At 43.0% G+C, this 21,721-nt stretch overlaps 1 protein-coding gene across 7 annotated transcripts in view; it reads right to left on the bottom strand.

Annotated features, from left to right (window-relative positions):
- ST3GAL3 (ST3 beta-galactoside alpha-2,3-sialyltransferase 3) overlaps positions 1-21,721 on the bottom strand; it is a 335,526-nt gene that overhangs the window by 191,543 nt on the left and 122,262 nt on the right. For 5 of the 7 annotated variants that reach the window (XM_065409115.1, XM_065409116.1, XM_065409117.1 and 2 more), the window contains one exon: positions 7,787-7,879. The exons of the other annotated variants lie outside the window; for them this stretch is intronic. In XM_065409115.1, the coding sequence (XP_065265187.1) occupies positions 7,787-7,879 (93 nt within the window). The remainder of the gene's footprint in view (positions 1-7,786; positions 7,880-21,721) is intronic. 7 annotated transcript variants of the gene reach the window in all.

Raw genomic sequence — 21,721 nt, 5'->3', positions numbered from 1 at the left:
GTGAAAGAGAGTGTAATACTCTCATCCTACTTCCCCATTTACCCACATAAAAAAAAAAAAAAAGAACAATACATTTTGTCAAGATCCAGCACTCTCTCCTTGGGAGTACTGCAGGTTAGGACTGAGAATCATCTGCAGAGCTTGGAGAAGCCCAGGACTGGAAGAGAAGCAGGGTCCAGGTTAGGACTGACATGCACCGACAAAGACAGAGAGGGGAAGTGATAAAGACCAAGATGAGAATAGCAAGGGATGCTGCAGAACAGAGTTGAGGGGCACTGGAAGAATTGCAGTGGGTGGAAATTTACACAGCACTTATCGTTCTATGCACGGCTCTACTCTGTGCTGTTGTCCTCTTCTTCTGTGAGAGCTAAAATGTGTTTTGAAACTTATTTAAAAAGAGAGAGCTCAGCAGGGAAATATAAACCCAGCATTGCTCAAATGGGGGTTGTTTTTCTCAGCGTGGAGAATGAGGTGTGGTTTTAAAGATGAAAGGAGTTGGAATGGAATGAGTTAATACTGAGAGAATGACAATCTGTGATTTTCTAGAAAGCTGGCATCAAAATAATTAACCAAACTATTGTAGTCTTTCTGCTCCCAGCCAACAACAAAATAAGGAAGTCTATGATTCATGTCAATGACTTGGGTTACTAAGAGAGACTCTTACCACTACAGCTGTGGTCATATACATCTTTTCCATTGCCTTGTATGTCCATTCATTGCTGTGGCCACATTATGACCTACAGTTCCACCATGCTATTGAATTTCCCCTCTTCTCTCTACCCTTGCTTTGAAATTCTCATCCTTGGTCAAAATCCACTTCACTCTCAAGGTCAAAGGGCAGTCTCAAGAGATAACCTCTTTTGGGAGGGGGACATTCAGCACGTAAGGATGTCATTCATTGAGTCAAATACCTTTAAGCACCCTTTCCCCATATTATCTCTTCTCAGCAGCAAATTCAGGCTCATTCATGGGCTATGAACACGCCTTCCCTAATCCACCACAAATCTTATTTTTAGTCTTAGCCATCATCACACGAGTCTGTGGTTGGAAAGCTGTCGGCAGCTGAACCCTGTTTAACAAGCATATGAACAGCAGATTTGTGGTTTGCAGGCAGAAGTTTCCTTTCTATTCTGATCAAGAATAGGGTGTACAGAAAGAAAGGGGAGACAGTCATGTGCAGACACACACAAAATAGACCAGGCATATAGAGCGCTCTGGTGTTAACACAAATGCAGCAAGTTAGCCTTCCCCATTAAAAGGTCAAAACATTAGCTGAGTACTGAAATCTTTAAGCTGACCGAAGTCCCAGTAAAAATAGCTTTTTTCACTGAACCAGAACCCAGAGATGCCATTGAGGAACTGGTTTTCACTGAGGGTGCTTTTACTTCTAATTTTCTCCACACCATTCCTCAGGCAGCAGTCCTGCACCTGACCAAAAAAAGGCTACTTTGGTTAACAGAAAACATGCTGGTTAAGACGGGACATGAGAAAGCAGCAATCAAAAATAAATATGAAACAAATAAAAAAAGGGAAGCTAATTGCAATGTATGTAAATGGAAATTAAGATATGCATGCTAATGATAAGGAAAGCTGAAGTTTCTAATGAAAAAATCAGTAGCCAATAAGATTAGGCACAATAAGGAAGATTTAAAAACAATATATCAGGAACAAAAGGAATCCTAGCAGCGCTAATGGTCTGTTACTAGATAAAATTGTTGATGATAATGCAGCTAAGGCAGGAGTATTGAATAACTATTTGCTCGGTTGTTGGAAGAAAACTGGATGATATATTTGTCTAATGATGATTAAATACTTTCTACTTCAACAGTAAATAAGGAAGATATTAAACAGAATCTACTCAAGTTAAACCTTTTAAAATCAACAGGTCTGGATAACTTGCCCTGAAGAGTTTAGGCCGAGGAGCTCTCTGGACTGTTCATGTTAATTTGTAATAAATCTTGGGAAACTGGGGACGTTCCCAGGGACAGGAGGAAAGCCAATGTTGTGTCACTATTTTAAAAAGATTACATGGGATAAACTGGTAAGTATAAATCTGTTAGTTTGACATCAATCCTGGGCAAAACAATGGAATGGCTGATATGAGACTTGATCAGTAAAGAACTAAAGGACAGTACTATAACTAATTAGCTTTATGGAAAATAGGACTTGTCAAAAGAACTTAATATTCTCTGATGAGATTAAAAATTTGGTTGATAAAGGTAAGTGAGTTCACAAAATAAACTTGGACTTCTGTCAGGCATCTGACTTGGTATTGTACAACGTTTTGATTAAACATTAGCACTACACAAGATCAATATGACACATATCATAGATTAAAAACTAGCTAACTGAAAAAATCTCAAAAAGTACATACTAATGAGGAATCAGAAATTAGTGAGGATGCTCTGGATGGATTCCTGCAAGGACTGATTCCCAACACATTATTATTCAATATTTTTAATAACGAGCTGGAAGAAAATAAAAGGTCACCCTTGATAAAGTTCACAGATGACACAAAGATTGATGGAGAAGAAAATGAGAATGAGGATAGATCACTTATACAGAGCCATCTAGATCTCTTAGTAAGCTAGGAACAATTGAACAACATGCATTTTAATGCAGCCAAATACAAGGTCATATCTAGGAACAAGAACGTAGGCCGTATATGCAGATTGGAAAATTGTATCCTGAAAGCAGTGACTCTGATTAAGACTTAGGAGTCATGGTAGATAATCAACTGAACATGAACTTTCAGAACAATATTACATCTAAAAGAGCTAACGCGATTCTTGAATGCATCATCAGGTGACTACACCTCTACCTCGATATAACGCTGTCCTTGTGAGCCAAAAAATCTTATTGTGTTATAGGTGAAACCACATTATATCGAACTGGCTTTGATCCACCGGAGTGCGCAGCCCCACCCCCCGGAGCGCTGCTTTACCGCGTTCTATCCGAATTCGTGTTCTATCAGGTCACATTATATCGGGGTAGAGGTGTATCTAGTTGGGAGTAGGGAGATGTCATTACTTCTGTGTATTGCAGAGGTGAAACACCTAATGGAATACTGTGGTGTTTCCACACTGTAAAAAGAATGTTGACACATTGGAAAGACTTGACAAAAGGGCTACATGAATGAACCGAGGTCTGGTAAACAGGCCTTATAATGACAGCCAGACACACAGAGTGCTACTGAAGAGAAGGTTAAAGATGACTTGATCATGGTCTGGAAGTACTCATTCAGGGAGAAGATATCGAATACTTAGGGCTTTGTAAGCTATCAGGAAAAGACACAAGATCCCATGGTAGGGAGCTGAAGCTAGAAAAATTGAAACTGGAAATAAGATGCACATTTTGGACAGTGAAGGTGATTGGAATAGTTTAACAAGGGATGTAATAGATGCTCCATCAGTTGAAATCTTTAAATCAAGATAACTAGGATATGACAGATATCAGAATCACTGGGTGAAGTTCTCTGGCCTGTACTATGCAGGAGGTCAGACTAGGTGATCATAATGGTCTCTTTGTGCCTTAAACTTTATGGCTATATTAAATAGTCTTGCCCTGCCCCTACGACAAGTCATTTTCAGCCTCATAATCCAGCATTCCCCTCTCACTGTTAGCTATTTCAAAGCCTCTGCAGCCCAACCCTTCTCAGAGGTTAGGGGTATCCTTTTGATATGCAAATACTGTGGTGATCATTCTCTAAGTCTACTCTCAAGCAAGCAAAATAGATTTTTAGCAGCCACATTCCTGAGAGAGAGGCTGTTCGTCTCCCTTCACAGCAAATCGGGAGGTCTGCTTTTTGTTTTGTTGCTTTTTCTAAAGGTGGCATACGCACCAGTCAGTTTCAGACCTCTCCCCCTATACAGGGAAGGCAGAGACAAAGGACTTTTAGTTTCAAAGACTTTAAAGTATGGCTTTATTCAACTTTAACATTTTCAATATGTGGAATCAGTGAATATAAAACAAAGCCCATTACTTCAGTAAAACAAGAGGTAACTATTTTATTAAGCTTTTAACATCCTCCCCTCCTTATTTAGTTACTCCCCTTTCTACAACAGATGTATTTTTTACTCTCATACTAAGAATCTGCTATAATGCTGCTGAAATCATTGCTAAAATTATATACACTCTCTTGCATGTAGTTTTTCCATGGCAGATAGGCCAAGTAACAGACGGCAGAGACTGGAGATTAAGAATGAAAGGAGCTTCAATGAAAATACTGTAATCTTGCAGCAACAGCCTCATTCTGGTGTGACCCACTGCCAGGCTGGGAAAATGAGAGCTGGTTCCCCACGGCCAGAGAGACCAGCAACACTGGGCCTGCACGAAGCCACCCGAGTTCTGACAGCACCAAGCAGCTCAGTGCCTAAATCATGCCTAAGCTTCAGCAGGATTCACAAACTCCGTGTTTCCCCGCATCTTGCCCTCAGGACCTGTTCTGGTCGGGGTGCCCAGAGGCTGCCTAAGAACATGGCTATCAGATCAGGTTCTGCACAAAATATGGTGTGAGCGGTGGCATCCACAAGCCCAGTGGCACTATCTCAGGATGTGGGAGACCTGGGTTCAAATCCCTTCTCTGCCTGATTCAGAGAGGGACTTGGACCCAGCTCTCCCACATCCCAGGTGAGTGCCCTAACCAATGGGCTACAGGAGGTGTTTTGGAGCGGGGCTCTCTCAATCCCTCCTGTTGAAGATATCCCCTTTGTCTGAAATATACCGTCATTGGGCCAGAGTGAGTGAGTGAGAACAACACTACAGCTCAGCACTCACCTGGGCCAGAGAACCTGAGCATAAGGGAGGCACCAGCACTTCCTCATGCTCTTGAGAAAGGGCTGATCTGGGTTAGGCATCTAACTCCAGGAGAGGGTTCACAGCACCTCTCTCCAGCCTAACTCCATTTGGGGGGCAGGGCTTTGGCCACTCCCCTCCCCCAACATTTCCTACTGGCTAGCTAAGGCGGCTCCCCGCTCAGCATGCCGCTCAGCTCCCCCCCCCCCTTTTTTTTTTTAAGTCACCTCATTCTCCCCAGGCATTATATAGAGAGACTGGGTGCCTAACTCAGGGTTGTGAATTCCTCTAGGCAGCAAGGCACCTAAAAGTTAGGTATTGCAATGCTAAGCACTGGAGTGCCTAACTCCCCTTGTGTATCTAGCCCATGGTGTTTTTCTTAAAGGCCCAGCTTCAGGAATTTTGTGATTACATGGGGAGAGGAAGTTACTTTCCTTGTGGTAAATGGAAGCTCTTTGAGATGTGTGGTCCCTATCTGTACCACAAGTTAAGTAATTTCCTCTTCTTCTTTGAGTGCTGGTCCCTATGTGTATTCCACTGTGGGTAACTGACCAGCAGGAGGAGGATGCAAGGATGCAGAGCCGTTCGGAGAACTGCTGTCGCAAAGGATGCGGTGCAGTTCTGCACTAGTGCATACGGTCTCTCAAACGTGGGGATGGAACTCCATGTAGCTGCTCTGCAGACGTTGAGTAAGACTTTGGGATTGGGATGCTTGATCCTGCCCTTCTCCTGGGTCAAGAGATTGGGAAAGGACTGGATGCTGAATGGAGGACGAGATGACAATCACAGGAGATTTGAGAACCAAAACTGTCTGCGCGACGACTGGGGGTGATGAGGACGGTGCCCTGTCCTGACGAGTTTTCCGAAACACCTGAGGTAGGAGCGGTAAGGGAAGAAAGGCATAGCTCAGGTGGCCTGCCTGGGGAGAACGAGAGCATCGACCTAACAGCATAGTCCTAGAGCTCCTCTGCACCAATATATGTTGCTGTTCTTGTTCATTCAAAGGGCCGAAAGATCCCGAGTGGGGGAGCACATTGAACGAGGAAGCTATCTACTACTGAGTCATGCGATCAATGGCAAAATGCCTGCTGAGGGTGTCCACCAACACATTCGATAAGCTGCTGACAGGCTGATTCAATACCTGATACACCATTCCACAGGGCGACTGCTTCTACACATAGGGGACTGATTTCGCCCCTCCCTGTTTGTTGGTGTAAAAGAGGGTTGTCTTGTCGTCTGACATTATGTGGACATGTTGGGACAGATGAATTGTAAACAAACCTTGCAAGCTTCTTGGATTAGCCAGGGTGCCAGAAGGTTGATGTGCATCCCGGTCTTTAGGGATCTCCAAGTGCTCTGTGCCATATGGCTGTCCATGTGGGCCCACCAGTAAGACAGAAGCATCTCTAACGATCACCTTGCCTGGCAAGAACGATAGGAAGGGGACGCCTACATGTACCTGATGGGAATACTTCCACCACTTCAGGGTAGACGTGACTCTGGAAGAAATTCTTGTTATGGTATTATACTGTGTTTGGTCTGGAGCGCCGTCTGAAGGCAATCTAGGTGGAGTCAGGTGACTAGGGTAATGTAAGTACATGAAGCCATGTGCCCCAGGAGGGAAAAACAAGCTCTGACTGGAGCTTGAGGGTTGTACATAACCTGATCTATTAGGTTGCTTATGGTTGTTGATGTCCCTTGATAGGTAAATTCTCACCATGACTGGACCTACAGTGGCCCCTATGAAGTCTATAGTCCACAGTGGAGCAAAGACAGACTTTTCCAATTCACACTGACTCCTAGAGAGGAAAGTAGCTGAAGCACTGATGAGGTTGACTTATAGGCTTCCTGACGTGTCTTGGCAATGAGAAGCCAATCGTCAAGATGGGGAAAATGAAGAAGACATTCTGTCTGAAATGAGCTGCTGTTACGAGAAAGACCTTGGTAAAGACACTGGGGGCAGTGGCTAGGCCGAATGGGAATACCCTGTATTGAAACTATTCAGGGTTCTCCATGAATCTGAGACAATGCCATTACATTGAGAGCTGTGAGCCATATGCCATTTTCCAGCGATGGGATTATTTATGCCAGAGTGACCATGCGAAATCTCATTTTACAAATAAAGCTGCACTTGTAGTTTCAATGGAGTTGCACCTGCTTACACCAGCAGTGAATTTGGCACTGAGCCTACACTCTTTGTTGATCTACTACTTGCATCATTGAAGATACCGTACTGTATAGTCATGGGGTGAAATCCTGGCCCGACTGAAGTCAATGGCAAAACCCCATTGATTTCCATAAAGCCAGGATTTTACAAGGGGCTTTATGTTCCAGTTTCCAGCGGAACTAGAATAGCAAAATAAAGCAGCAACCATCTACAAGACAAGCTACCTACGAGTAGCATACTGAGGTTCCCCTGAGACCTCTTCCACTTGGGTCCCCACAAACTCAGTTCAATTCCAGTCTCGTCACTCAGGCTCCTTTACTAGCATACAATCAAACTACGCTTGAGTTGATCAGGCTCAAGCATACGGGGTGGGTACAGAGTATACCACACATCCAAAGCTACACAGCAAACCTCTTCCTTTATATACATTTATACATTACATTGTATTTACTATACATTGCATCACATGTTCTGGCATTGGCTTGGTCGCTTTTTAGGAACCAATCCATGTACTACACACGTTGTCCATGCACAACTTGCTCTTTACTTCATCTTACATTCCAGGTTTATTGGATTCATTATTATCTTGTCAACTGTAAATGGTTCCCTGGGTATCCCCCCTTATCTTAGCCAGTACAGATATTCTGTTCCCAGCCTGCTGATCATTTCTGGGGAGACAGGATTAGGGAGGTAAATGGGAGGCCTCACTCACAGCCAATTACTCATGTCAAGCCAGGCCTACAGAGAATCCTGCATGCAGAGGGGGAAGACAGTTTGGGAAGAGCAGGGCTGTCAATTACAAACACTGGGGAACTGATCACTTACTTTGGGAAGATGGAAGTCATGAGCGCTGATGCATACCCAGGTTTGCAAACTCCCTCAGAGAAATTTGCATACTTTGATGCTAGTTCTGGAGGCCTGTGGAAAAAAGGATGAGAGTCAAGACTTTCCAGGGTATGTAAATGCTGAGTGTGTCACCCTGATCCTTTTATTATTAAAATCTTTTCCTTAACAGTGCTGCTCCAAAACAGCTATGAAGAATCTTAACAGAAACAAAAGGTTTTTTGTTTGTTTTTTACACTAATATGGGAGAATATCAAACCACCGTGGGGTCAGAAATATCTGAAACACCACTAAATCACTACTTCTATTGCGGGACTTCAAACTCTTAGGAAGGTGACGCTCCAGGAAGGAATTAAAGCTATCCAGATACTATTTTAGATGGCTGCCTCTCCAAAAGGAAGTGAAGACTAAAAGGTAACAGAGAACCACTTGTTCAGGCTATTTTTCTACTACACCTCTACCTCGATATAACGCTGTCCTCGGGAGCCAAAAAATCTTACCGCGTTATAGGTGAAACCGTGTTATATTGAACTTGCCTTGATCCGCCGGAGCGCGCAGCCCCGCCCCCCCCCCCGGAGCACTGCTTTACCGCGTTATATCCGAATTCGTGTTCTATCGGGTGGCGTTATATCGGGGCAGAGGTGTACTTGCTGCTAGAAGTAAGATGTCAGTGGAAGTATTACTTACAGGACAAGTTTCAAACATTTTAATCAAATTACAAAGCAGATTTCTACTAGACTACAGCCATCAGCCACTGTTTAGACTTGAAAGGGGATGGAACCTTTGGGCAGCCAAATAGACAGAGCTGCCCTTGTTCTATTGGGAAGTGGCCTAATAGCACAGCCGGTCAAGGGCCGAGCAGTGACTCCAGATACAGAAGCCTAAAGAAAAGAGCAGTAACTGACACACAGTCTAAGTGGTTAAAGCTCGGCACTTGGAGAGAGGAGATTTGAGTCTAGTACACAACTTTACCACAGACTTACTGTGTGACCTTGAGCAAACCTCTCTGTGCCTCTGCTCCCCATCTGCAAAATGGAGATAATACTACTCATCCATATTACAGATATATTGCAAGGCATAAATCATTAATGGAGATACCTAGATGCAAGCCACTACACAAAAATTATTATTCCAAACAAAAAACTGATGAGAAATGGTCCTACAGCACCAGAGATATACTGCACCATTGATAGCAACTATTCAACAATGACATTTTGATAAGGTTCTAAAATAGTAGCGAGAGAAGGCGAGTAGTGTGGATCCATGCAGACAGTCCTCTCAAAGAATCTCAGTTACCACCAGAACTGTTCTTTCTTCTCCAAGCATTGCCTACATGGATCCCGCCTCTAGTTATTTTGTCCTCCCACACCTGTTGGCATTGGGATCTGATGTATTCATTTAGATTGAATATGCAGATCCAAAGAGTTAAAGGTGTTAACATGACCACTCACTATCAACACTGAACAGTTTTAAACAAGGTTAAGGGACCACAGGCTACTTAGTACCACAGCAAATACGCCATTAAAAATCCTTTTAACCTTTTATTAAAGACCGGGGGTGGGGGAGGAAAAACAGTTAAAGCATTTGAAATGTAAAGTATTAATTAACGCTTTCATTTTAATAACATTCCTTGTTCTCTTTCCCTTCCAAGAGAGTCTGTCAAACATGGAGGGTTTTCCTTCTAAAGTCTCTTAAGATGGCAATAACTATCCTTTTTGGGGAAAAGAGAAGACGTTAATTAAAACAGGCTGGAGCTGTTGTTGTTAAAGTCTGATCCTGTTTCCTAGAAGACAAAACAAGACAAAAACACACACAAAAGAAGGAGAGAAAAGACCAGCAGAGATAGAAAATTAAGCTTCTGTCTCTGATATTGACTAGCTTGCAACCTCACTGCTGGAGAAACACAGGCCCAGCCCACAGTCTTACCAGCCACTCCGAGACCTAGCAAACTGGTATCAGCATCAGGCTGTTTAGGATATTGCATTTAGCTGCCTCTTTCTGATCACAGGCTCACAGCAGTGTTGCAAAATATACAGTCTAGGCTGACTAAGCCAGACGGAAAAAAGAGGAGAGGAAAGAGAAGAAATAAGGTGGGGAAGGAAAAGAAGACATAAATAGGGCACAGTGGGGGGATTGGGGGGGAGAGGTGGGTATATGTGAGTGAGTGAGAGAGAGACAAGAGAAAGTCTCACATCACAGGTGGTACGTAAGATTTAGATGGAGCAGGTGGCGATGTCATCTGGGCTCCCTCTCTCTGACCCAGTCTGATCAGGACATCTTTCAGGATTAGCATGAAGACGGTCCCAGGTCCAAGGAGACAGTAGGGATGGCAGCCATGACGATAAAGCTGGCGCCAGCAATTATTGGCAGACAGATGCTTCTTCTGCTAATTTTTCCCAAAAGTCTTTTCTTTTTAAGAACCCCAGAAAGGAGTGTTGGGCAGAATACTCCATCCGCTCATTATTTTGACCTCCAATAGACAAATTTTAAACACACCAATTTTGGTTCATTGATTTCCATTCCTCTACTCCTCTTGTTTACCAATCATCTTAACACAGTCCTTGAGTGGAATCAGTACAGCCCTTTCTGTTCGGACTAATTCAGTCTGTCTCTTTTTTGTGTCTTTTCTCATCAATATTTGTTGTGATCACTTATTGTGGCACTTTATCAACTTTCTCTCACTTTTTACAGTTGAACAATTAGTGGAAATTTGTAGGCCCATTTATCACAACATAATCTCTCTCATGGCAAGGGAACACCCATATATCCTACAAAATCTGCATTATAAGGAACAGCTTCCTTCTGTTGATTTAATAATAAGAGCTATTTACATCTAAGCAATGTAGTTTATACACATTTGGGAATAGATGGGAGTTGGAGAAAAGGAAAAGTTATTCCTACTTGGGAATTTCCTTTCTTAGAACCTTCATAGGCTCGTGGTTAAGGCACAGGCTGAAGATTCTGGAGATATGGGGACAATTCTCAGATCTGCCAGATCTTAATTCTCATTACTTTATCCATCTGTTCCTCATCTATAAAGTGAAAGTAATAATACTTCCTTTCGCAATCTTGTCTATTTATGTTGTAAACTCTTCAGAGTAGGGACTATCCTTGCTATGTCTGTGTGCAGGGCCCAGCACAACAGGGTCCCTCTCCTGCTTGGTGCTACTATCATACAAAGGAAAACAGTAAAGGTGGGATTTTAAAAAGTGCCTAAGGAGTTAGCAGCACAAGTCCCACTGTGACGTTCAATGGGGTTTGTGTTCTTCACTTCCTTAGGTGATTTTGAAAAATCTCACCCTAACTAAATAATTGAGTCACCAAGACTGCTGGCTCCTGTCAAACAGAGAGCAGTACTACTAATAAATAATGATGATTATGTGGACTTGGACCGTGCCGTCCAATCAAGGAACTCAAAGTAGTTTACAAACATCAAATAACTCAGGCACTACTGTGAATCACAGAATCATAGAAAGAGGTAAATATTTTACATATACAGAAAGAGGCTCTTTTTAACTTAAAAGACCCCAGAACCACTAAAGTGCAGTCGGGAGTTGGAGCATGATATGTCAGTCAGCCAGACCACAGCACTCGGTAAAGTGTGTAAGGATGTGTGTATGTATAGGAAAGAGGGTAAAATTTTAGATACACCAGGCAAACTCTAACTCTGAAGTGACATTGGATCTTTACTGTCTAAACAGTGAAGTACTGACAGGACAGAAAGCCCCTCAATTTGTTAAGGTTTTCTCCAACAGACCCTGGCATCATAAACTGCATAATGTAGAATTCACTTATGTCAGTAGAAAAAGCGGAGTCATCCCTGCCAGGATTTGAACCTGGCATTCCAGGGGGTCCAGGTATCCCAAACCTATGGCTGAGACTGCTAATCTGCTGTTTCCAGTTTACTGTAATACTATATTAATCTGCTATTCACACCATGGTCTGGTGGTGGTGGCAGAGACTTTCAGTGAGTTCAATTATAATGAGTGGTTCTCCCCTGGCCAGGGTGTGAGACAAGGTGTATTTTGTCCCCAAGCCTCTTTAACATACGTGCAGAATTTATGGATGTGAATCATGGGAAGTTAATGCTTCTGACAAGAAGAAAACTGAAGCTTTGAAATGTGGTGCTAGCAAAGATTCTAAGGTATCTCCTGGATGAAAAACCGAAAAATGCCTACATTATAAATATTATTGGAGAGAAAACTGATGTCAGAAATCAACAGATGGAAACTTACGTACTTTGGTCACACTAGGAGTAGATATGGAAATAACCTGAAGAAAGTTACTATGGAAGGAATGGTGGAGGGTCATGACAGTAGGGGTCAACCAGTGAAAAGATGGATGGATGGTGTGCACTGGGTCTCTGGAAAGTTAGTAATGGACTGAGAAGACTTCTCGCAATTCTGTCATGTAATAGTAGTAGGCATCCTTCAGTCTCGAGAGACCATGGGTATGCACCCCTGAGAGGTAAAGAATTTACTCAGTTGGCTTTTTGGCAGCCGCATACATGGCTGAAGAGACCCACTTGAGAGAAACAATCTCTGCCGCATCTGTCACATGTAAAGGTGACGTTTCGACCGTTGGGCTCTGCCTTCTGCAAGCTCTTTTCTCCTCTGCTAAACTGGGCGGCTTCCTCTCAGAACCCCAGACACCTTTGTTAAGCTCTTGTTTCCAAAGACTGTGGTCTTGAGTGTGATCTTCCCATCTGTCCACATCCATGTCCATTTCTTTAAGGCCTCGCTTGCACACATCCTTGAAACACAATTTTGGGCATCCTTTGGGTCTTTTACTAGATGCCAGTTTGCCGTAGAGGATGTCCTTTGGTATGTACCCATCATTCATTCAGCACACATGCCCAAGCCAGCAGAGGTGTCTCTGTTTGAGGAGTGTTTGTATGCTGGCCCTCTTGAGCACCTCAGTGTTGGTGACTCTGTCCCTACAGGAGATTCCAAAGATCTGATGAAGGCAACGCATATGAAAGCTGTTCAGCCTCTTTTCCTGATGAAAGTATAAGGTCCCTGTCTCACTCCCATACAAAAGTGTGCTGATCACACACGCTCCATACACACAGATCGTTGTGTGTTCTGTCAGTTTGTTGTTTTGCCATACCCTCTTGTCTAGACATTGTTGAGGTGGCTTTTCCAATGCGGATGTAGAGTTTGGTTTCAAGTGAAAGGTTGACTGCAATAGTGGACCCCTGGTATGTTAACTCGTTCAGCATTTCACATTCACAGTTGTTGATCTTGATGGAGGGTGCTTCCTCAACTCCTTGGCACATTATGTTCATCTTTTTTAGGCTTATAGTAAGCCCGAAGTATTGGCAGGCTTTGGAAAACTGTCCATTAGGCTTTGAAGATGAGCTTCTGTGTGGGGTGTCACTGCTGTGTCATCAGCAAAGAGGAGGTGTTGGATAAGGGCCTCCTGAGTTTTGTGAGTCCTGCAAGATTGAACAGCTTTCCATCAGATCTTGCATGCAAGTAGAGTCCCTCAGTTCAGTAACCAAAAGCTTGTTTCAGTAGCAGAGAGGAGAAGATCCCAAACAGAGTTGGGGCAAGTACACGGCCTTGCTTAACTCTGCTACGAATCTGGAAAGCCTCAGACACTGAGCTGTCATATTGGACACTGTGCCGTACATCTTTTCATGGAAGGATCAAATCATGCTTAAGAGCTTGGGGGGACATCCAATCTTTTCTAGAAGCATGAAAAGTCCACTTCTACTGACAAAGTCCAAAAGCCTTTGTGAGATCAATGAAGGCTATGTAGAGGGGCTTCTTTTGTTCTCTGCATTTCTCTTGTAGTTATCTCAGCGAGAAGATCATGTCGATAGTAGACCTTTCTGCTCTGAAAGCCGCACTGTGATTCAGGACAGATTCTGTCTGCAAGGCTCTGAAGTCTGTTCAGGGCAACTCGGGCAAAGACTTTTCCCATAATGCTAAGAAGGGAAATGCCACGATAGTTCTTACAGTCGCTCTTGTCACCCTTGTTTTTATAGAGAGAGTGATGATGTTGGCATCTCTCATTTCTTGAGGTACTTCGCCTTCTTTCCAGCACAGACAGAGCAATCATGAAGATGTTGCAGTAGAATAGGTTTTCTGCATTTATGACCTCGGAGGGTATGCAGTCTTTTCCAGGGGCTTTTCCATTGGGGAGGCCATCTGTGGCAAAGCTAAGCTCCTCGACAGTTGGTTCGTCGTCGAGTTGGTTCATAAAAGGTAGGCTTTCGGTGGCGCTGATGGCTGCGTCCGTAACAATATTTTCACAAGAGTAAAGCTCAGAGTAGTGTTCTACCCAGTGATCCATCTGCTTGGTGCAGTCGTTGATTGTTTCCCCGGTTGTTGATTTCAATGGGGCTGTCTTTTTTTAAGTTGGACCCACGGCTTTCTTGATCTCGTCATACATGTTTCTGATGTTGCCTCCATCAGCTGCTACTTGGATGCTTACACATAAGTGCAGCCAATAGTCACTGGCGCAGCGTTGAGCAGTTTGTTGTACCTTGGTTCTTGCCACTCTCGGTGCTTGTAAGGCTTTTTCATTTGGGTCTTTCTTGTAGTTGGTTTGGGCTATGCATTTGGCCTCTATGACTGGGTGTCAACACACTGGAATATGCCATCAAACCAGTCGTTGGTCTTGTTTCCTTCTTCCCAAAGGCTGACAGAGCTGCATCGTAGATTGTGTTCTTCAGTTGCTCCCACTTCAGCTGGGCGCTTGTGGCACAATCACTGGTGTCAAGGGCTTGTTGTAGTATGTTCTTGTACTCCTGTGACTTTTCTTGGTCCGCTATGGCACTGATGTTAATACGAGGACATCATTTTACTTTAGATCTGTGTATTTTCTTTGGTTTAAGTCTGACCTTGCTGCATACCAGAGAGCGGTCTGTGTCACAATCAGCACTTTGATAATTGCAGGTAATGAGGAGGATGTTAAGGTTGGTATGCCTTGTGATAAGATCCGCTTGGTGCCAGTGGCCAGATCTGGGATGTTTCCAAGACACTTTGTGTTGCGGCTTTGTCTGGAAGAATGAGTTTGTTACACAGAGATTGTAATAGGAACAAAATTCTAGCAGTCTCTGACCATTTCCATTCATCTTACCAGTTCCGTGTTGACCAAGACAGCTGGTCCATGCTTCATGATCAACTCCCACCCTTGCATTAAAGTCCCCTAGCAGGAAAACATATTTGTGTTCCGGAATCTTGCTGATGGTGGTGTTCAACTGGTCGCAGAACTGGTCCTTGATGTCAGAAGATGAAGAGAGTGTTGGGGCATAAACACTCACAAGGTTGACTGGGCCCTCAGATGTGAACCAGCATAGTGCCAAAATTCTTTCTGATCCATCTGTAGGTGGCTCAACCATCCCCAGAAGGGAGCTCTTGATGGCAAATACCACTCCGCGCTCTCACGTTTCTTCTGCACTTATCCCCTGCCAGAAAAATGTGTAGTCTTTTTCTCTGAGAGATCTGCTTGATATTAGCTGTGTTTCTTGGAGGGATGCGATATCTATATTGAGTTGTTTCAGCTCATCACTGACCACGACAGTTTCACATGCATTGTTGATCTGTTCAAGGTGCTCAGATAATACAGTTGTCATGGTGCGAACGTTCCCGCTCTCTATCTTTAAGGATGTTTTCTTTCTTTTACTTGATTTGCCAGGTGCATTGGTTACAGTCCACTTGTCAAATTATAAAAATCTAAGCTCCAAGCACCCATTGCAGCAGGCAGACTGCGGCGGCTATTGTCTGGGGGCTGTCCAGTTTTATGGAGGGCGGTGGTTGTCCAGTGAGATATGATGATCTCTCCCACCGTCGGAGACAGCCGCTGGCGCTCAACTCTACAGCAATTGTGTAAGAGCTTAGAATTCTGTCATGATATCGGTGATATTCAGGCATGAATAAATGAATTGACCTTTTTTATGCTACCCTCAATTATACAGGAATTGTATGACTTGCCCAGTTTCAAACACTGAATCAATGAGAAGCAGGAATTTATCCTAGAGTCTTGATTAAAATCCCTGCACTAACTACTGAGTAACACTGTCTCCTGAACTAGTACTACCTACTTCCTCCTTGTCTCACACATAGGCACTATAATACCTGCCTTTGGACCACTACCAAACACTGTCAGCAAAGTTGACATGAAATTGAAAGCAACTGGAATATATCTGAAGCCACCATGGCAGAGTCTCATTACTGGCATACAGTTTGAGTAGCTAACGACTGACATAACTATTTAAACCACAGTGATCAACTTGAAAATGATCCCAGAATTCCCACAAAAATCCCCTTCCCACAAAACATTCAGATTTTCCCCCATGCTGCTTCTATACTGTTGCCTTCATTATCAAATTAAAATGCCATCATCCACACAATCCCTGTAAAAGAATAATAGGCTGAAGTGTTCAGTGCATTTGACTCATGTACGGTGGCCAGTGGGTACAGTGTAGCGGATGTTTGAGCTGTCAATTAGGAAAACCACAAAAATATCCAGAACTGCTGATGCCTGAGGGGCAAAGCAGTTAACATTTCTCAGCAGTCATAAAACTCACGTTCCAGAGCGCCAGAGGCAGAACAGCACTCATAAGCCAACCGCAGCTGCTATCTCAAATCATTTAGCACTTGTTTATCTCCCCGACCCTACTCACATTGGGCTAGCCTTTTACAGAGCCCTTGAAATAGGAATTTTAAATTTTAATCCCATTTGGGGACATTTTTATTAGACCGCATTAACATCAGTCACCACAGCTTTCAAATTTTAAGAAACTGTTACAAAGATGCTCATAGACAGCATTAGAAATAATTATCAAACACAAAACGTGGGCCATGTCAAAGAAACATCCTGGAGTAAGATTGTATGACTGCTGTCCCTCAGTCCCCTTGAGACCCCCACAAAAGTGAGATATGTATCCCATGAGGTTATCCAAGTGAATACAATTTAACTATATAAACGTGTTCTAGGATTTTTCAACAAGATCCAAAATCCTGGCACAGAATTAAAGCCTTTGCTTCAATCAGACTACAGTCCTTCCTCTATAATAAGAAGCTGTACAAGAGGGCAGGGAGTACACACGTAATTCATCAATTGAATTCACACACAGTTATCTGGTTTAAATCTGGGTGACATCAGTAACCAGACAGCTACATAACAAAAGCATGCACTGATTACTAGATGAGTAAGAGCATTAAAATGAACAAACAGGTACCTCCTCTGGGATGACCTTACACTTAGAGGTAACTTCTGAATCAGTTGCTTCTTTGGAGATCAAACATGGATTTCCTTTCTTCTGTCATTATTTTCCTTTGCTATGAAAGGAAGATATGGCCTCATTCACAGAGCACTTTATAAGATGGCCTTTATGAGGCAGCAGAAAACATGGTGCATGGTATTATCTGAGCTTACTATTTTTTGCTGCTTGCTTTAAAATCTTGTCTATTATCTACACTTAGGAGATGCTTATGTTCACCATCTGTCAACAATGCAGCCTTTGCTTAGAAAATTGGATTAAAAATGCTCAAGATAACCATATCCAGATTCATATATTGCAAGGCCAAAGGGACCATTGTGATCATCTAGTCTGACTTCCTGTGTAACACCGGCCAGAGAACTGCCCTATAAGAATTCCAAGAGCAGATCTTTCAGAAAAACATCCAATCTTGATTTTAAAATGGTCACGGATGGAGAAACCACCATGATCCTTGGTAAACTGGTTCCAAAGGTTAACTACTCTCACTGTCAAAAATTTAGGCCTTATATCTAGTCTGAATTTGTCTAGCTTCAACTTCCAGCCATTAGATTGTGTTATACCTTTCGCTGCTAGATTGCAGAGCCCATTATTAAATATGTGTTCCCCATATACATACTTATTAGGGCTGTCAAGTGATTAGAAACATTAATTGCGATTAATCGCACTGTTAAACAATAATAGAATACCATTTATTTAAATATTTTTGATGTTTTCTACATTTTCAAATATATTGATTTCAATTACAACACAGAATACAAAGTGTACAGTGCTCACTTTATATTTTTGATTACAAATATTTGTACTGTTTTTCAATTCACCTAATACAAGTACAGTAGTGCAATCTCTTTATCATGAAAGTTGAACTTACAAATGTATTATGTATAAAAAATAACTGCATTCAAAAATAAAACAAATGTAAAACTTTACAGCCTACAAGTACACTCAGTCCTATTTCTTCTTCAGCCAATCAAGTTTGTTTACGTTTGCAGGAGATAATGCTGCCCGCTTCTTGTTCATAACGTCACCTGAAAGTGAGAACAGGCTTTCGCATGGCGCTGTTGCAGCCGGCGTCGCAAGATATTTATGTGCCAGATGCGCTAAAGATTCATATATCCCTTTTTGCTTCAGCCACCATTCCAGAGGACATGCGTCCATGCTGATGACAGGTTCTGCTCGATAACATTCCAAAGCAATGCGGACCAACACACGCTCATTTTCATAATCTGAGTCAGATGCCACCAGCAGAAGGTTGATTTTCTTTTTTGGTGGTTCGGGTTCTGTAGTTTCTGCATCGAAGTGTTCCTCTTTAAGACTTCTGAACGCACGCCCCACACCTCGTCCTTCTCAGATTTTGGAAGGCACTTCAGATTCTTAAACCTTGGGTCGAGTGCTGTAGCTATTTTTAGAAATCTCACATTGGTACCTTCTTTGTGTTTTGTCAAATCTACAGTGAAAGTGTTCTTAATATGAACCACATGTGCTGGGTCATCATCTGAGACTGCTATAACATGAAATATATGGCAGAATGCAGGTAAAACAGAGCCAGAGACATATGATTCTCTCCCAAGGAGTTCAGTCACAAATTTAATTAACACATTGCTTTTTTAACGAGCGTCATCAGCATGGAAGCGCATCCTCTGAAATGGTGGCCAGCATGAAGGGGCATACGAATGTTTAGCATATCTGGCACATAAATACCTGGCAATGCTGGCTACAAAAGTCCCATGCGGACTCCTGTTCTCAGTTTCTGGTGACATTGTAAATAAGAAGCGGGCAGCATTATCTCCTGTAAATGTAAACAAACTTGTTTGTCTTAGCAATTGGCTGAAGAAGAAATAGGACTGAGTGGACTTGTAGGCTCTAAAGTTTCACATTGTTTTGTTTTTGAGTGCAGTCAATTTTTCATCACAAATACAGACCTTTTCACCATAATTCATGCCTTTGTCATCTCTAAGTTACATGACTGCAATTCCATCTACATAGGACTGCACTCTACATCAGTTTTAACATTAGCAGCATAAAAAGCAAAATAAGGGAATTGTGTTTATAGGGACATTGAAAGTTGAGAAAGATGGCAGAAATAATTGACAAGAATTCTTCTGACAAAAAAAGGGAAAGGATGAAAAGGAGAGGTTACTCAACTTGTGCAGTAACTGGAGTTCTTCAAGATGCTTGTCCCTCAGGGGTCCTCCACTTCAGGTGAATTTATGCCCTGCACATTTAATCAGAAATTTTTGGTAGTGGTGCCCGTTTGTCCCACATATGCTCCCCACACATCCACGTGCCCCATGCCAAGGCTATCGGGGCTACATGGGTGAACTGTCCTGAGTTCCTTCTTCACCACAAAGTCCCATAAGAGCAACTCTGAAGCAGAAGGGAAGGAGGACAGGTAGTGTAGCACCCACAGGGACACACACCTCAAAGAACTCCATGTACTGCACAAGGGGGACACTGCTCAGGAGTCACCTGAAGTGGAACAGGGGAGGACTCTAGGTAAGAATCTTAGATGGGCCCGTAGCAACACTTTCTCTCTGAAAAACACCATAAATGGGGGGTCAGCCATTAAAGCCCCCAATTCTCCTACCCTTAGGGGAGTACTGATTGCTACCAGAAAGGCTGTCTTCACAGATAAATCTAGTAATGAACACATAGTTAGTGATTCAAACAGATGGTTCATAAGGCTATTAAGGACTAGGTTCAGGTCCCAGCTAGGGGTAGGGTGTCCGATTTGTGGGAAGATATTTGACCAATCTCAAAGGAATCTTGCCATAGTTGAGTGAGCAAAGAGAGAAAAATCTCCTATGGATGTGTGAAAGACTGGTATTGCTGCTAAATGTACCCTAACACAATTCATAGAAAGACCTGATATCTTCAATTCCAACAACTAATCCAGTACCCTAGGAAGAGGAGAATGAGTTGGGAAAATCTGATGGACTGTTACACCAAAGATGGTATCATTTCCATTTCTGGAGCCAACGTATTTCTTGTCGATTATTTTTTTACTATTTAATAAACCTTGTAGTATATTTCAGCAACAAAACCTCTCTATCCCTGAGAACCATTGCTTGGAGCCTCACAATATGTAAGCTGGGCTGAAGTGTTTGACCTGCTTCTTGAGTCAGTACGTAAGGAATGATCAGAAGCTTCCATGAAGGACGAGAGGCAAGACTGATGAGATAGGGATGCCAGACTTGTCTTGGCCACATTGGTGCAATTAGTATGACTCTGGCCCAATCCTGTTGAGAATCTTCAAGAGAAATGATGTTGATGGATACGTGTAGAGATGTCCTTTTGTTCATGAGATGAGAAGTGTGACTCAGAGATAGGGGATCAAGACCTCCTATGGAGCAATATGTGATGCATTTTGCATTGGCTGCCCTGGCAAACAGATCAACCTACGGGAACCCCCAAGCTGGTAATATCATGTGAAGGACTCTGGAGTTTAGTTCCCATTCGTAATTTAGAGAGAAATGTCTGCTGAGGTCATCTGCCATGGTGTTTTGAATACCTGGGAGGTAAGAAGCTGAGATGACCTCATGTTTGGTTATGCACCAGTTCCAGAGTTTTCTTGCTTCAGCACAGAGAGATGGGACATGTGCTCCTCCCTGACAGTTGATATAATACATGCATGCCATCTTGCCTGTCACTATCTTTATTGACTTCTATTTGATAAGAGATAGAAAGCGTAGGCAAGCATTTTTGACTGCCCTCAATTCCAAAAGGTTTATGTGGAGAAGCTGCTATTGTGGCGATCATTTGCTCTGTACCTTGGGAAGTGTCAGATAATGCCCCCCAACCAAAAAGCAAAGCATCTGATGTTATCATCATGGTAGGGGGAAGCTGAACAAATGGAAAATCTGCACAGGTGTTGGTTGGGTCCTTCCACTAGCATAGAACCCATTGGGGAACAGACAGTAACCTGCCTGGATTGTGTTTGCTGGGTTTATAAACCTTTAAAAGCCGTCCCTGTAGACCCTGGAGATGTAACCTGGCACACTGCACTACAAAGACAATGTGGATATGTGTCCATCAGTTCAAGGCAATCTCTTACTGTAACTCAAGGACTGCCCTGAATCCTTGAGATGAGGTTCACTACGCTAGAAACCTGCTGGATGGTAGGTATGTTCTCCCTGTCAATGCATACAGGGAAGTCCCTATGAAATCTAGATGCTGTAGTGGACTCAAAACAGACTTTTCAACATTGATTTGAAGGTCCAGACTGAAACAGAGAACATGTGATCTACAGACTCCAACATCTCCCAATAGGTTCTGCCCTTTATCAGCCAATTATCTACGTACGGGAAAACAATTACGCCCAAATGACCTAGGTGGGCAGCAACTACTGCCAAACTCTTTGAGAACATCCTGGGTGCCGAAGATAGCCCAAAAGGGAGCACCCTGTATTGGGTGTTTCCAACTCAACAGCAAACACTAAGACATCTCCTATGTGATGGGTGAACGGTGATATGAAAATGTGTCTTGTAGGTCAAGAGTCACGAACCAATCTCCTAATTCTAACGACGGAATTATTGCTGCCAGAGTCACCATCCTGAATTTTTGCTGTTTTACGTGTCTGTTTAGTGACTTGAAGTGTGAGGCAAACCCACAGCCAAACGAGGGCTGCTTGCTCAGCTGCCCCTCAAACAACCGGCGTGAATAATCAGGCATGCTGTAACAACTCG

This window comes from Emys orbicularis, chromosome 8 (assembly GCF_028017835.1).
Source record: "Emys orbicularis isolate rEmyOrb1 chromosome 8, rEmyOrb1.hap1, whole genome shotgun sequence".
In the NCBI taxonomy this organism is placed as follows: Eukaryota; Metazoa; Chordata; order Testudines; family Emydidae; genus Emys; species Emys orbicularis.
This window is presented reverse-complemented; position numbering and strand designations above follow the sequence as displayed.